The sequence below is a fragment of the Paroedura picta genome, chromosome 3, assembly GCF_049243985.1.
Source record: "Paroedura picta isolate Pp20150507F chromosome 3, Ppicta_v3.0, whole genome shotgun sequence".
Lineage (NCBI taxonomy): Eukaryota > Metazoa > Chordata > Lepidosauria > Squamata > Gekkonidae > Paroedura > Paroedura picta.
In genome coordinates, this window is record NC_135371.1 from 11,596,996 (window position 1) to 11,613,934 (window position 16,939).

Consider the following 16,939-nt stretch of genomic DNA (forward strand, 5'->3'; position numbering starts at 1 on the left):
GTTTACCTACTGCTATCACCGCCGTAATCTAGGTTACTGGCATAACCATTTCCTTTACTGGCATTTTACGGGCTGCAATCAATCATCGCTCAAAACCTCCCTACAAGGTAATCACAGCAGGTAGAGAATAAACGCACTGCACATTTTTTGAATGAAATGTTGCATGACTTCTTCTAGGAGGGCCAGATGTGTGCGTGTGGGGTGGAAACTGCTTTTAACTAGAACACTCAATCTTGAGAAGCTGCAAATGAAGGCAATGCCGTTTTTACATGTCAAATGCGCCACACATGGAAATTACAACGCTGAGACAGCAAGTAGCAACGCACAGCTGGTCTTTATTTCTCCCCACAACCCTGGGGCAAAAAAAACAACAGGCCAACGAAGTTGCCATCCTCACTTCCTCCCTCTCCCTCCGTCTTATACTCTGTCCCTCCAGTCCTAACTCCCCTTGGGGTTCCCCTACCAGTCCTTCTGGGGCACACCATGGACTGGCTTGCTTATCTCTTGGGCCTAACATGTTCGTTGGTGTCCTGCTCCAACCCACACTGTGTTCCCTTCCCGTAACCCCTGAGGCATGCCTCAGGACAGCCACCCTTGGCCTAGGGGCCCTGCATGTTGTGAGACCTGAGCAACTGTTTCTCCCCCTTTGTTGTACTTCTGTATCGAGCCTCCAGACATGAACAATGTAACCTTTTCTGTAGCTCAAGATAGGTAGATAAATGAGCATCAAATTAACCTACATTTTTCAAAAGTTTTTTTGTAGAAGACGCACATTTGCCAGTAGCCTGAAGGGTTTTTTTTCTCTCTTTTATTAAGAACAACAACAATAATGGTACAGATTTGTAAAAACATGACAATTCAATAATAAATTACAACTCTTAACAATGAATTTAGCTATGCATCATTCTATCGCTCCAAAGTCTTTTAAAAGACCTAATTTTTGTCTGTTTATATCTTCCTTTCCATATACAGGCAACTGTTAGGTCCTGCGTCATCTTACGTTCAGAGTAATCTCCCTTTTGAGTAAATATGGTATATTTTAATCATTCCTGTCTTTACAAGAAATTAATTGAGGCTAAGAGATGGCAGGATCCTAAGGATTATTTCTTTATTTAGGGAGCTTGCTGGTTACCTGTTTAGAGAGATGCTTGGGTGGGCCTCACAAGTTAAAATAGCTACATAAATGATCAACATTAAAAAAAAAGCAAGCCACCCCAAAAACATGGGTCTTCCTGAGCTGAGCTGCAGGTTCAATGTCCATCCCAAGATCACTGGCCACACCAGCTCATGCCAGCACTGCAAAAATGCTCACCTTCAGCCAGATTTTGCAAATCAATACCAAAGAAGATATGTTGAAGAAAGGGGGGTCATGGTTGCGTCAGGCTTTGGTTCTGTCCATCCATTCTTATGTCTTTGGTATCTGGCAGGGAGGAAAGCACAAAAATAACTCTACCAAGAATAAAGGAAAACCACAATATTGTAAAATCCAGTTTTAGCCTGCACGTGGAAAGGAGCTAAACTCTCAGGCTGAGATCTAATCTCAGCTCAAATTTAGCAGACTTGACCTGAATTGCAACAAGACGCCTGTTTTTGCAACAAGCCCTGCTTGGATCTTCGCAACTCAAAACTTTGCTAGATTTTTTTAGAAAATCAGCCTTAGAAGCTGTGCTGCAAAGAGCAAGATGGCTCAGAGCTATCCAGTTTGAATTTGGGGAGGCTTTCTTAATTGAAAATATTAAAAGGTTAGATGAAGCAAATTAGGGGGGGGATTACGAAAAAGCCAGGAGACAGGGATTCAAGAGCAGTTATCAGTCTGGAAAATAGCAGGCCTGGTTGCCGGGAAGAGGAATCTGAATCAATTTCCCTGTAATGCCTCAAAGACCAAACACAGAGATTTTCTGTATCAGTCTTTTCTGTTTCTTCTGTCCCCATATTGCCTCAGTTTATCCTCCACATTTTGTGCCTTTAGTTTTTGCTCCATTTTTTGGGGGAGTTATTCCCCGGGGAGGGGTGGTTGTGGTAGTGGTTCTTCTTCCCTTGGTTTTGAGATCACTTTTACCCTGTTCTTTTTCTGGAAGCTGATTCTGTGTGACCTTTTTTCCGCACACATCATGTTTCTTTTGGTTCTCTTTGACCGTTTATGCACTGGGAACTTCACTGCCCCACCCCCCTGTCAGGAGCACAGATCGGGGGCTGATGAAGTACACCAGGCCAAATGCTCCCCCATGTGGGTGCAGGAAGAGGTGGGGCAACCTGCCATGACTAAAACTCCAGCCTGCAGCCCAGCATGAAACCTCCAGTGCATAAACGGTCTTTGTTCCACCCTCCTCCAGCCCACTTTTCAAGAACAGGATTACTATCATCATCAAACTACTCCCTAGCCTCAACTCTAGCCTGAAGATGAGGGGTTTCAGTTTTTATTTCATTTAACTGACCCTAATACACCCATATAATGCTGTAATAGTTTAATCAGGGCTGATTCTGCACTTAACTTTTTTTTCTGCTGTTGATCCTGATAATTCAGATTGATTTGAACCCAAGTCTTTGTGCTCCCCCTCTGACTTGAAACAGAAACCCATCTGCACTTGAGCATGAGGCTGCTCTTCCTAAAGAAGCGAGCGGGTGAGGGGTAGGGGAGCTGAGCCAAGCCGAGCCAGCAGCAGCCTCTCACAGAATGAGGCAAATCTCTGCTGTGAGAAGTGTGGATTCTGGAGCACAGTCACCCTAATCCTTAAAAAAAAATCTTGGGAAAGAAATGTTGCAACCTGGAACTAGGAAGTCTTAAAACTGGCGCCCAGCCAATCAGGGACAGACTGCTTCTCTACGTCAGCAGGGAGGACATTAGTCCAGGAAAAAATAGATCTGCACTTTAATACTCGGAGCCCTCAAAGCTGCTTGATCAATTATACTGAGTTTTCTCTGCTCTTGGATATCGCAAGGGAAAAGTAGGGTCACTGCAGCTCAATCAGATTAGTTGCAGATGGGAAATTTCAATTGCCCAAAATAAAAATGGAAATCACATTCAGTGTAGATGGCAGGGGTTGAATCAACCTGGGATTGGAATAAAAGCTCTGTGCAGATTCAGCCCAAGTTCTCTGAATTCCCAGCTCTTTTCTTTTTTTTAAACTGCAAGTCTCTAGTCCCCTCCCTGATACATATAAAAGAAAAAAGGCATATCTCTGTGAGAGCAAGGGATAGAGACTTACCTTTGTTTTTAAATGAATGCTGGGAATTCAGAGAAACTGTTTAAACTGTCATTGCAACTCCATTTTAGGACTGTTAAAAAAAATAACTGTGACACCAGTTAAAGTCGACCTCACCCTCTGAAGAAAATAAAATAAACTACAGCTGTGAAAATACACAGGTAGAAGAACCGTGCCAAACTGATTCCACTGCTTGTGGATCAACTGCCAAGAAAACCAAGGATGAATCAAGCATGTGGGGAAAGTCTCATGAGATGCATCTTATTCTTACCCACACCTCCCTAAGCTTCCCTTAAGAGCAGTGGTCCCCAACCCCCGGTCCGGGGACCAGTACCGGTCCATAGATCAGTTGGTACCGGGCCATGGCTCCTCATCCTCCTTCCTGGCTGCTGCCTCGGGTGCTGCCCTGACACTCTGCCACCGGCTCCCCTTTGGTGCTCTCCAGCGGCCGCCATGGCTGGGGCTCCCCCTTGGAGTGGCACTGCGCAGCTGCTGCTGGCAGCGCCCCCCAGGGCGGCAGGAAGTCAGGGGTGCCGGCGGGAAAGCAAGTGGAGCAGGGGTTCAGGCGGTGGAGACATCCCTCAGCAAAAGACTACCCCCCCCCGGTCCTCAGTAAAATTGTCAAGCGTTGACCGGTCCTCGGTGATAAAAAGGTTGGGGACCACTGCTTAAGAGGACAATGCAGAAGCATTTGCATATGTTCTCATGTTGTTTACTCACAGAAATAAACTTCACTTCTCATTCTGCACACGTTAGATCAGTCGTTCTCAACTTTTTTACCATTGAGAACCCCCTGAAACATTCTTCTGTTTCGAGACCTCTTTATTAGTAGTAAAAAGTGGAGTATAAAAACCAACTCTTCCTAAAGTCTTGATACAGTTTTATCATTTGACTCCACTGAACATGTTATTGTTCTGGACTATACAAACCCTGCAGGCTGCTCCCTCGTTGGCTTCTCTTACCTTCTGTTACTTTCAGCTCCACAAAGCTACAGGCCTCGTTGACGTCGTTGGATTTGACTGTCACTTGGTATCTTCCAGAGTGTTTCACCTCTGCATTCCAGATGATGAGCCAAGCGTTCATCATGACCGAGGCCCTCCACCGGTAGGCTGGCATCACCTCCACAAAGAGGTGGCATTCACGCTTCCACCACAGCTGTGGTTTGCTCTTGGCACTGCATGACCTCAGGTCGTATTTCAGGATGAAGTCTTGCTGAGTTCCTTTGGTACGGTGCCAGAGGACCTCGATGAAATGCCAGTCAGGATTTGGGACTTGAATTTTGATTGGGATGATGGCCGTTTGGTTTGCCATCGCACTTAAGGGGCTCTTTGGAATCTCTAAGCAGATTTCGGAAGGAACGGCTGTGCAAGTTGGGCGAAAGAAAGAACAAAATAGCAGCAGAAAAGAGTGAGATCGGCATGGTGGGACAAGAGGCAGAACTGAACTGAGAAACCCTGGGAAAAAACCCAATTTATATTCTGCGTTGAGCAGGGGGTTGGACTAGATGGACTAGATGGCCTGTATGGCCCCTTCTAACTCTATGATTCTATATATACAATCCTGAACAATGGATCTTCATGCCATTGGTCAGTTTAATTTAATTTCTGTGAAAGGACACTTGCCTAATTTTATGGCTGGGGGTCACCACTGCATGAGGAACTGTATTAAAGGGTTGCGGCATCAGGAAGGTTGAGAACCACTGGTTTAAACCAACCAGTAGCATTATGGAACATGTGCACCAGCCAATGCAATTAAAGATCCCCAATGGCTGAATTGGGATTCCTGTTCTACGGGTCCAATAACCTGCATGCACAACAGTTTTCATGACAAAAAGGAGTTGTGTTCTTCATGCACACTCAGAGTCGAACTCACCTGCGCATGAGGCCTCACTCGATGTGCACGAATTGTATCTTGGGAGCTGATAGAGACTCTGCAGGACACTGCTGTCCTTTGAGCCGCATAGTCGTGATGGGAAGAGCACCGGATACATGTCCATCTGTGAGGATCCGGGACCCTGGAAAGCTAGAAAGACATTATGGGGCACAAAATGAGCAGCAAACCAAGGGCACTATAATAGAGACAGCAGTAGGAATGGAACCAGCATAGTGCAAAGGATCACGTTATCCCAATGAGGAAACAATATTTTCACCAGGACTAGCATTAGGCAGGGGAGGGCAGCTACCAAGGCCCAGGTCTTCAGGTGGGGCCACTGCTGACACCCCCCTCCTTTTGTTATGAGTTCTCCCACTGCCAACAGACCCAGCTGCACCCACTGCCCAGTACAGCTAGAGGAGGGTGGATAAGCACCAGAAGGATAAGAAAATAAGCAAGTGGGTGGGTGAGAGATGATGGATGAGTAAGCAGTGGAGAACAACACAGACAGTTGGGCCAGGAAGTGTGAATGGAGAGGCACAATGGAAAACAGAGGAGGAGGAGGAGGAGGAAGAAGAGTTTATTTGTATATCTTTTTCACTACCCAAAGGAGTCTCTCAAATGCTGCTTAGAATCGCCCACCTTTCCTTTTCCCCACAACAGACACTCTATGAGGTAGGTGGGGCCGAGAGAGCAGTGAGAGAACTGTGACTGGCCCAAGGTCACCCAGCGGGCTGCATATGGAGGAGGAGTGGGGAATCAAACACGGTTCTCCAGATTAGAGGCTGCCTCTCTTAACCACTCCACCAAACTCGAAGGAAGGGAGGGGCTCTGGTCACTCACTGGTGAGGGCCAATCGAAGCTTGGACCAGCCTTGATTTTTACTGGGAAAATGCATATCTTGCCACACCCCCACTGGAGAAGAGGACATGTGGTGCCCTACCTGCTGCTCCTGTACTACTCAGCGTTTAACAAGGAAATATTTGTTTAGAAGAAGAAGAAGAGTTGGTTCTTATATGCCGCTTTTCCCTACCTGAAGGAGGCTCAAAGCAGCTTATAGTCGCCTTCCCTTTCCTCTCCCCACAACAGACACCCTATGAGGTGGGTGAGGCTGAGAGAGCGCCGATATCACTGCTCGGTCAGAACAGTTTTATCAGTGCTGTGGCGAGCCCAAGGTCACCCAGCTGGATGCATGTGGGGGAGCGCAGATTCGAACCTGGCATGCCAGATTAGAAGTCCACACTCCTAACCACCACACCAAACTGTGTAGTTCCAGGGCAAAACTTTAAATGCTGTCATCTCTTAGGTTTGTTCATTGGGCTGAACTGAACTCTTGAGTTCCCGAGACCATTGGCGGCATATATGCCAGGTCCCCTCTGGCCACCTTTCGGGGATGGGGAGTTGTCAGAGCCAGGTTGAGAAATCTCAGGAGACTTGAAGGGAGCCTTGGAGGGGTCGGGGGTGGGGGGTCACTCTCCAAAGCAGCCATTTTCTCCAGGGGAACTGACCTGTGGAGTCCAGAGATGAGCTGTCATTCCAGAGGGATTACCCAGTCGCACCTGGAGTATGGCAATGCTAATTTGTCGTCAACAGAGGACTAACAATTGGCCAAAAAGGCTTCACGGAATGGAAAGGTCCTTCCAAAACCAGATGGAAAAGAACAGAAAACGCTTACCTGAAAGACTGGCAACGATCAGAACCACAATCAGAATGGCCACTCCTGCCAGAGAAACCCCAAGACCGATTTTCCACCGGCAAAGGTTTGGGGAAAGATCTGTGGGATTGAAACGGAGGGTGAAATTCTGGCAAAGCTTCACCTTTGTATAGACGGGAGGTGTCCAAACTATGGCTCTCCAGATGTCCATGGACTACAATTCCCATGAGCCCCTGCTGGCAGCAGGGGCTCATGGGAGTTGTAGTCCATGGGCATCTGGAGAGCCACAATTCGGCCACCCCTGGCATAGACAATTGTTAACTGGGTCTCTCAGTAGAAAGAGCAAAGAGAGCCAATAACCGTGATGTTCTACTGAAAAAACAGACAACGATCTGGCAAGGTAGTTCCGCCCAGGAAAACAGATTCCCACGTCTTCTGCTGAGGTTTTTAAAGCGAAGCTGTGCCCAGCTTTTGGTAGCAAGAGAGGTTTCGACATATTCGTGAACTGCGACAAGAACAGTACCGGCTAGCATGAAATGGTTATTCTAGATCCAATTCAAGTTGCTGGTTGTAACCCATAAAGACCCACAAAGCTGGGCCTGCTAGAACGCTTGAAGGAAGGCTTCCCCCTACTGGAAAGGGGGTTGCCCTGCTGAGAGAACCCTGATTTTATATATCGGTCAAGGAGTATATTTGTGTACCTGCGTGAAGCAGGGACTGGGGAATGGAAGCTGCAGGGTTACCAACCTCCAGGTGGTGCCTGGATATCTCCCAGAATTACAACATATCTCAGGACTACAAAAATCAGTTCCCCTGGAGCAGGGGTAGTCAACCTGTGGTCCTCCCGATGTCCATGGACTACAATTCCCATGAGCCCCTGCCAGCGTTTGCTGTCAGGGGCTCATGGGAAATGTAGTACATGAACATTGGGAGGACCACAGGTTGACTACCCCTGCCCTGGAGAACAAAGCTGCTTGGGAGGGGGGGGGCGTTATATCATAGCATTATACCCTGCTAAGGTCCCTTCCCTCTCCAAACCCTGCCCTTCCACAGTTCCAAAACCAACTCTCCAGTGCCCATTTCAGGCCAAGTTTCCCCTGACGTCCATTTTGGATGTAAACGTCAACAGTGGGATGGTGACAAACTGGGAGCATGTCAACCAGGGGTGATGGTGGACACCGTCTACCCCAGAAGTTCAAGCAGCTGCTGACATCACGGAAGTCATCTGTTGTGTTTGTAGACTTGCCAAGCTTGAGGTCTGAGCTTGGGGTCTGATCGTAATCTGAGCTTGAGGTCTGACCTGAGCTTGAGGTCTGATTGTAATCCTGCTATTGGCCAACGCATGGCTGGGTTCCTCAGTCCAGTTTCTGTATGTTAGAGCTGGGATCACCATAAGGAGCTGAAACGAACCCCGTGTCCTGCTCTCTGCACCCACAGATTTAACGCCATCGGTCCTTGCGTTCTGTGTCCAGTAATTTCAGAGTTCACCCCCTGATATTTGGATCGGCTGGCGAAACAAAGCCACCGGTGAATCCAGCACCTTGCCAAAAAGGAGTTGGAAGTTATCGGAACTCATTTGCATTGTGGCCAAGGGCGTGCTGTGGATTGGGTTTTTTGGAATCAGCAGTGGTGCTGTGAGGGAAGGCAGACTGGAGAGCTCATGTGTAGCACATTGATGCACTGGTGACATTCACAAACTCGGGTACTTTTCAGACCCAAGACATCTGACATCGCTTCCGGGGTAGCTCAAAGCCTGAAAAACATTTCAGTAGTATCTCCACGGTCAAAAGGTTGAAAAAGGCTGGCCTAGGCAGTGATGAAATGCAATTCTTCCCCCAGCTGAATCCCTTAACATGCTTGACTGCTCAGCCATAGTAAGAGGGAAAGACTTCATTTTCTGAAACACTCCAAGCCGGCTTATTTTCCAAAACTAACTTGTTATGTTGGTGTGTGTAAATCTAAATATTGGAAGATCGATTGAGGAGCAAAACCTTCTGTAAGGAATATTATGTCTGAAAAACATTCGAAACAAGCTGAAAACTGGCTGGTCATATATATGTGATGGAATAGAGAAGAATTTGTCATAAAGAATACCAAGCTGACAACTGCAAGGAAGAATTTTTCTCCACTACACTTCAAAAAATTCCCCCTTCAAGGATCGCTGCCTTGTTGTGGCAAGGGGGCTTGCGTAGTTCAGTGAAGCTATGAGCTATACCGTGCAGGGCCACCCAAGACGGACAGGTCATAGCTGAGAGCTCTGACAAAAGGTGATCCACTGGAGAAGGAAATGGCAAACCACTCCAGTATCTTTGCCATGAAAACTCTATGGACAGTTCCAATAGGCATAAGGCCTGGAGGATCATTGTCCATGGGGTCGCGATGGGTCGGACACGACTTCGCACATAACAACAACAACACTTCAAAATATTATGGAGTGAAGTCGCCCTCTGCTGGCTAGGAGAAAAACTGGCAGAGTATGTCCAATTGTCCTTCACGATCTGTAAATGATGCTGGTATTGGGTTATATTGGGCTGTTTAAGAAGTTTTATGATGGCTTTTATATTGAGTGTTATTTTAAGCTTGTTGTAAGATGCCCCAAGCTGTCTCTGCTGGGAACGGCAGGGTAAAAATCTAAAGAATAAATAAATATTGTTGTCTAGCCATGAGTCCACAGATTGTATTTCCTGACTATTGTTGTAGTCTGGGTATCCTTCTGTTTAAGAAATCAATGCCAGGTCTTGGTTTTGAAAGCTTTTGAAGGTTTACGTACAGGTGACAGACGTGCTTTGGCTGTCCCTTTTGATTCCATTCGCTGGAACGGCTTGCCTACATAATATACCATGGGTGGTTTTTAAGATTAAATTATGGAGATTGCTGTCATCCTTCTGACTTTGTGTATGTGGTTTGGAGCCTCTTAAGAAAGCATACAATTAATGACAAGTAGACCTTGCTCTAGTCAGGCGGTTTGGACGAAGCAGCCCAGAAAAAAGCCTCCAAAATGGCAGATTTCTGGAAGCTCAGTGTAAAAAGGGCTCCTTCGACTCCTGTTCTCAACACAAAGACCGTTTACGCACTGGAGGTTTCATGCTGGGCTGCAGGCTGGAGTTTTAGTCATGGCAGGTTGCCCCACCTCTTCCTGCACCCATATGGGGGAGCATTTGGCCCAGAAAACCTCATCTGCCCCCAATTTTTGTTCCTGCATGGGAGCTGGGGCAGTGCATAAACGGTCAAACAAACACACAAAACATACAATGTCAGACCACTGGTCTCACAAGTTCTGTCTTGTCACTGCTGACACTCTTTCACATCACCTCCTACCTGGTTCTTTCAAACTAAAAGTGCAGAGAACTGAACTTGGGACCTTCTCTCGGTCTCTACCGCTGAGCCCTGGAACCTTGTAAAGTCTAAAATGAATATGTAACAGGAGATTAAAACATGCATTATGTGCAAAGAAATGATGAGATGTTCATTTGAATATGAAGCTGCTTTCCATTACTGCTTCGTCAAGCTCAGAATATTCTTCTGTTCCTGGCAGCAGCTCTTCCAAGATGAAGGAAGCGTGACCGGCCCACCTTTAGCTGGCCTAGAACTGAACTTGGGACCTTCGGTAGGCAAACCGTGAGCTGTGTGCTAAATAGTACCAGCGGTGGATAAGTGGAGAACAGATGGCAACAAATTGTACCAAGCCAGCACAACCTTCTGCTTTGGGTGGAGATGCCCTGCCAGCAGCTCAAAGCCCCAACCACCACCTTCTAGGGTGGTGGAGGGCCACAGTCATGACATCATGCCCAGTGCAAACTGGGAGCATCATCAGTGGGTCAGGGTGGCATTTTGGCATGTGCCTAAAACTCAAGTTTTGGGCCCATACTAGAGTGCCACCTGAGGCATTGCTGTGACTTCCAGTTCACAACAGACGTGATGTCATGACCCTGGAGGACGTTGGACAGGTAGGTCCCCCTTCCAAGTTCATCAGCTGTTTGCCAGCCAGGCTGGCAACCCAAGACTGGAGCCATCCCCCCTGGCTCGACCTAGCAGAATTTTTATCAGTAGGTATAGAAGAGCTGTTTTTTTTTTGTAGCCCGCTTTGAGTCTCAAAGCAGCTTACAATCACCTCCCCTTCCTCTTCTCACAATAGACACCCTGTGAGGCAGGTGAAGCTGAGAGTGCTCTGAGAGAATGATGACTGGTCCAAGGTTACCCCACCAGCTGCATGAGGAAGAGGAATGGGGAATCAACCAGGTTCTCTAGATTAGAGGCACTGGCTCTTAACCACCATACCAAGCTGGCTCTCAATAGTGTAGGGGAAGAGTGTGAGGAAATGTAGCCTGTATAGGGTGTGTGTGTGTGCGTGTGTGTGTGTGTGTGGGGGGGAGGACTGGATATTTTTACATATTTTGGAAAATTAAAAAAACACTATACTGGCTGTTTGTATTCTGGGCAGTGTGGCCGTGGCCTGGTAGTTTTCATCTCTGATGTTTCACCAGTAGCTGGCTGGCATCTTCAGAAGTAGGACAAAGCAAGATAAGAATTTCTCCGTACCAAAGGTTCCCCACTTGCCATGTCTTTCCTCTGAAACGTCAGGGGCGGAAACAACCAGATCACAGCCACACAACCTGGAATACCCACCCACAAGGGCCAGTTAGTTGTCTCCAGCTGTGAAAGACTTTTTTTCCCCCAGTTCCAGTTGAGGAATTTTCCTTATGTAGATTCTTTTTAATTCGCTTGCTTGTTTGTTTACATACCATCCTATTCAGCGAACTGGCTCAGGGCGGTGTACGTCATATTCCATCGACAAATTAAAGAATGCACTTAAATTAATTTAAAAAATCTAAAATAGATATCATTTAAAATTGGGGCACGTGTATTTCTGAGAGGAAAGTCTATCCTTTAGGCTAGGGAACCATTGTTCCTACAGTATGTATTGTATTTGTTTGACAAAACCCTAAACTTTGACAAAAAAATGAAAACCTAAACAGATAATTTGGGTGAAAGAGCTGTTCTGAGGAGTGTGGGCTATTGTGACAACCTGTCTTGGCCACATCTTTCAGTAAAAATGCATCAGCCCTATGATCCATACAAAGTGAGTACTGATGAATCCCTTTGAGACCAATGAATCAAGTTTATTTATGGCAAAGTTCAGCCCCACTGCATTCAGAGGCACTAAAAGGAGAAATGCCACACTATCTGTGAATGGGAACAGGAAAACCACCTCAGAGAGACATTGAACAGATGTACACAACATCCATTTGAACATGTTTCTGCCAAGAAGAAGAAGAAGAAGAAGAAGAAGAAGAAGAAGAAGAAGAAGAAGAAGAAGAGTTGATTCTTATATGCCGCTTTTCTCTACCAGAAAGAGCTTCAAAAGTGGCTTACAATCCTCTTCCCTTTCCACAACAGTCCACAACAGACACCCTGTGAGGGAGGTGAGGCTGAGAGAGCCCTGATATCACTGCTCGGTCAGAACAGCTTTCTCAGTGCTGTGGTGAGCCCAAGGTCACCCAGCTGGCTGCACGTGGGGAAGGAGTAGGGAATCAAACCCGGCTCCCCAGATTAGAAGTCTGCACTCCTAACCACTACCCAAGCTGGCCTGTATTTTAAGCGGGAGGGGACTGTGTGCCAGTTTCCTTCCTTCAAAATCATGTCTGCAGTTCTCCAAATGTTCTCACCATGCCCTGCTTCTAAAAAGGACACAAATTTAAGAGAGAGTTCTAAATCAGTACCTTTAGTGTCTCCGGAAGGTGACAGGTACACATCCCTCCTTGCCGGGTCTATACTCATATAGCCGTCTTCATCCTCCATCTTCCTCCACGGCTTCTCTGACAATGCTTGCTTCAGCTTGGCGAAAGGACAGCCTTTGGAAGAGGAAATGCTCAACTTGCAAGCCTGATGAAATTATGTAAATGGAGTTACAAAACCAACCTCGCCATCAGTCTGCATCACTTGAATTCCACGGGATTCACTGGACAATTATCTTCATTAGTGAAAGAGACACGTGGAAAGTTGTGATGGTCTTTAAGGTGCTACTGGGCTCACATTTTGTTTCGTGACTACAGACTAATATGTCTGCCCACCTGAGTCACTCAGACCATTTCCGCCTTAGGAGACATGCCTTGTTTTCGCCTTGCTTTGGATTTCCTTTGGATGCTGCTGCATTTGGGCTTTCCTCCCCTTATTTCCTCCCCTTATAGAGCCTCTTGTGGCGCAAAGTGGTAAGGCAGCAGACATGCAGTCTAAAGCTCTGCCCATGAGGCTGGGAGTTCGATCCCAGCAGCCGGCTCAAGGTTGACTCAGCCTCCCATCCTTCCGAGGTCGGTAAAATGAGTACCCAGCTTGCTGGGGGGGTAAACGGTAATGGCCGGGGAAGGCACTGGCAAACCACCCCGTATTGAGTCTGCCAAGAAAACGCTAGAGGCCGTCACCCCAAGGGTCAGACATGACTCGGTGCTTACACAGGGGATACTTTTACCTTTACCTTTACCCCTAATTTACCAGGCTGAAATTCATGAAGTGCTTTCCGCACCAAGTCCAACAGAGGCAGCCTCCCATCATGCTTTGCTCCTTTAACCTTTTCAAAAATGTGTTTTTGCAAAATGGCACCTCCTTGTACCTTTGTTTTCATTGTGTCCCTTAATCCCACCATTCTGCAGCCTTGATCCCCTCCCCCTTCCCCCCAGTGTATTTTTAAAACTCTGAGTGACAACGTTGTAACATTATAATGCCAATGTTTAAGTCTGCCAGACTGCTTTTTAAAAAACTTAGAACAGCTTTGTAACACGATTACTCTCTTTAAAAGAAAGACAGATTTTGGGGGGGAACAGAGGAATGGAGTGGGAGGAAGGGAGGAAGGGCGGGCAGGACAGTGATGAGGAAAGGGGCATTCCCAAATTACTCAAGATAGTGGGCATGTGAAAAAATTGGATTGGATGCATTTCTACGTTGGGTAGCCCCGAGTTAGACCCCGTTAGATCCCACTTGTAAAGGTGAAATCTGGTTTTCTGTGAATTTGAGACTGTGCCTGAAGAATCAAATTTTAGTGTGGAAACAGACACAAAAGTTGCCCCTTTAAAGCCGCAAATCCAAACAATATTGATAGTGCAGAAACCGTCCCAGATTCTGCCTTCCGACATCTGTCCCATGGCTTTATGCTAGCTCTACTCTCATTCACCACCAATCTTGGCTCTGCCTGCTCCAGCAAGCAAGGAGTGTGAGTGTGACAGCAGGTGGGAGAAAAGATGGTTGCCAAGATTGAGAAAGTCAGAATTGGAGGAGGAGGAAGAAGAAAAGGAGGAAGAATAAAAACTCCCCCAAAGACTCTCAAAGTGGCTTGCAATCACCTCCCCTTCCTCTCCCCACAACAGACACCCTGTGAGGTAGGTGAGGCCGATAGAATTCTGAGAGAACTGTGACTGGCTCAGGGTCGCCCAGCATGCTGCATGTGGAGGAGGTGTGGGGAATCAAGCCCAGTTCTCCATTCTAGAGACTGCTGTTCTTAACCGCGACACCAAGCTGGCCGCAGTAGCTTCCCAAAAGCTGATGCTGGAATAAATTTTGTCAGCTTTTTGTAGACAATTGGACTCCTCCTTATTTGCCGAGCTGGTAATTGTCAAGGGGCATGTGGAATCCCAGCCCTAGATTAAGGTTGGGTAACTCATATATAATCAATTACAAGGACTGCAGGGACACAGGAAGCTGCCTTCTATGGAATCAGTCCCCAGTTCCACCAGGGTCAGGACTGTCCACTGACTACCAGCAGCTCTCCAGGGTCTCATTTTCACATCGCCTACTGCCTGATCCTTCAAACTGGAGAAGCTGGAAACTACACCTGGCATCTGCTGAAAGCCAAGCAGGGATTCTTCCACCAAATCACAGCCCCTCCCCACAGCATATTCTAACCATGTTCTGACACATGGTTCTGATGCATATAACGTTCTAACGTTCTGACGTTCTAACAATGTTCTGACGCATATAACACCTCATTTCCTCACTGTCTTGCAGTGTTCTTCTTATTTTTGCACTTTCAGGTGGCCACCCCCCCTTCCCTTTTTATCCTGACTCAACCATCAGGACAGACTTCTGTGTTCTTCTTCCACCTTCCTAGACGGCCTCCAGTTGTATCAGGAACCCTCTTGGAATTCAGTGTTAGAGATACAATGAAGGCTCAGCAGGTTTCCATGGAATGAATAAAGGAGCATCTCAACCAGCTGAGCAGGTCTGCGGGTGTGGCCACCTGACATTTTCCCAGGAGTAGCTGCAGGGAAAACAGGACTCTAGATTTCAAGGCATGGTTGGAAGGCAGATGATTTCTCCTCCTTGCTGGAATGAAGTCAGTCCTTCTAGGGACAGTTTATGAAACCCCATCTGTCTATGATAGAAGAAGAAGGAGGAGGAGGAGGAGGAGGAGAAGGAGGAGAAAAAGGAGAAGATGAAGAAGGAAAAGAGAGAAGCAGGAAAAGAGAGAAGAAGAAGAAGAAGAAGAAGAAGAAGAAGAAGAAGAAGAAGAAGGAGAAAAAGGAGAAAAAGGAGAAGATGAAGAAGGAAAAGAGAGAAGAAGGAAAAGAGAGGAGAAGAAGAAGAAGAAAAGATGGGGGGTTTTATCCCCCACTTTTCACCACCCGAAGGAATCTCAAAGCGGCTTACAAACACCTTTCCCTTTCTCTCCCTACAACCGACACCATGTGAGCTGAGAGAGCTCTAAGTAAACTGCTCTGTGAGAACAGCTTTAAGAGAACTGCATGTGGAGGAGAGGAGAATCCAACCCTCCCTCTCCAGATTAGAGGCTGCCACTCTGAACCATTATACCATGTTGTGAGAGGTAAATAAAAGAATAAATAAACCCAAGCTAGGACTAAATCCTACCAGGTACTGAGGTTACAGGCTAGCTGACTAATTAGTCCTTAAATTCAAGTGATGTTGAAAATATTAGCTGCTCATTTATTGCACGGGGCTGCTGCGTAGAAGCAAAGCAAGCTTTTAAAAAACATTGTCTTATTTGCTTCCTGCAACTTCCTGTTGGATATGTGACACTATTTACCAATAATCCCTCACCAATGCCTGCCACCTCAGATAGCTTTTTGGGTTCAAGGTCACCCAGAGAAGAAGCGGGGAATCAAACCTGCTTCTCCCGATTAGAATCTGCAGTTCTGGCTCTGGAGAGATGAAACTACATGGTCATCCCTTAAAATGTCATTCCTCAGCATACGTATTATACCACACCACTTTTAGATAACCCAGCAAGGTCCTTCCCCCATACAGACCTCCTCTGGTGAGGATAGAAAGAAGGGTCTGGGATATGAGAGAAAAGTCACAAGGTTATGACTTGCCAAAACGTCATTTTGGTTTTTTCACTGCTTGGTTTTTTTTGGTCTTGCCCAAGTTCCTTCAACAGCAACCCAACAGATAGAAATTAGGAAGCAGTGAAAGGCTTTGTGCTGTGTGCATCATTGGTGTGTGTGTGAGGGGAAAGGGGCCAAAGCTAGACCTAGAAGAAGGGGGAGGAGAAGGAGGAGGAAGAATTGGTTCTTATATGCTGCTTTTGCCTTCCCTTTCCTCTCCCCACAACATCCTGTGAGGGAGGTGAGGCTGAGAAAGCCCTGATATTCCTGCTTGGCCAGAACAGTTTTATCAGTGCCGTGGTGAGCCCAAGGTCACCCAGCTGGCTGCATGTGGAGGAGTGCAGAATTGAACCAGGCATGCCAGATAAGAAGTCCACACTCCTAACCACTACACCAAGCTGACTCTCTAAAACCACAGGGCCAGTCAGAGTAGTTATCTCCCAAATTCTGGTCTAGTGAGGCCCAGTGGGGGTCTCTACCCATCTGTTCCTATAGAGAACAAGCATTTCAGGGAGACAGATTCCATCTTTGCTTTCTCCATGATTGGTGATTCCCCAGCAGGGAAGTCCAAAGAATGCAGTGATGGAGAAATCTACACCTGTTGCACTCCTGCCTGTTCAAGGTCGACTGCTCCAGAAAGAATCGGGCTTCAGGGTAAAATAGTGCAATTTTCCTTCCTTATCATCATACTCACAACTACAGCATGGTGTAGTTCATAAGAGCGGTGGCCTTTAATCTAGATCAGGGGTAGTCAACCTGTGGTCCTCCAGATGTCCATGGACTACAATTCCCATGAGCCCTGCCAGCAAACTCTGGCAGGGCTCATAGGAATTGTAGTCCATGGACATCTGGAGGAACACAGGTTGACTACCCCTGAT

General features: G+C 46.8%; 1 protein-coding gene across 1 annotated transcript; it reads right to left on the minus strand.

The window, feature by feature from the left end:
* Positions 1 to 868: 868 nt before the first annotated feature.
* On the minus strand, positions 869 to 12,560 carry LOC143834515 (uncharacterized). The gene is made up of 5 exons (XM_077331342.1): positions 12,450 to 12,560; positions 6,751 to 6,849; positions 5,076 to 5,225; positions 4,166 to 4,564; positions 869 to 1,420 (listed from the first exon to the last, which is right to left on the minus strand). Exons 1-5 carry the CDS (start codon positions 12,526 to 12,528, stop codon positions 1,368 to 1,370), a joined length of 780 nt encoding a protein of 259 aa, XP_077187457.1. The 5' UTR covers positions 12,529 to 12,560; the 3' UTR covers positions 869 to 1,367.
* Positions 12,561 to 16,939: the final 4,379 nt, after the last annotated feature.

Bases quoted from the DNA above. Each gene is read 5' to 3' on its own strand.
- LOC143834515 (XM_077331342.1), bottom strand. From the start codon at position 12,528: ATGGAGGATGAAGACGGCTATATGAGTATAGACCCGGCAAGGAGGGAT. The intron at 5,226-6,750 runs GTAAGCGTTTTC...ATGTCTTTCTAG, and splicing joins GATCGTTGCCAGTCTTTCAG to CTTTCCAGGGTCCCGGATCC. The intron at 1,421-4,165 runs GTAAGAGAAGCC...CCTCCCTGCCAG, and splicing joins GGAGCTGAAAGTAACAGAAG to ATACCAAAGACATAAGAATG.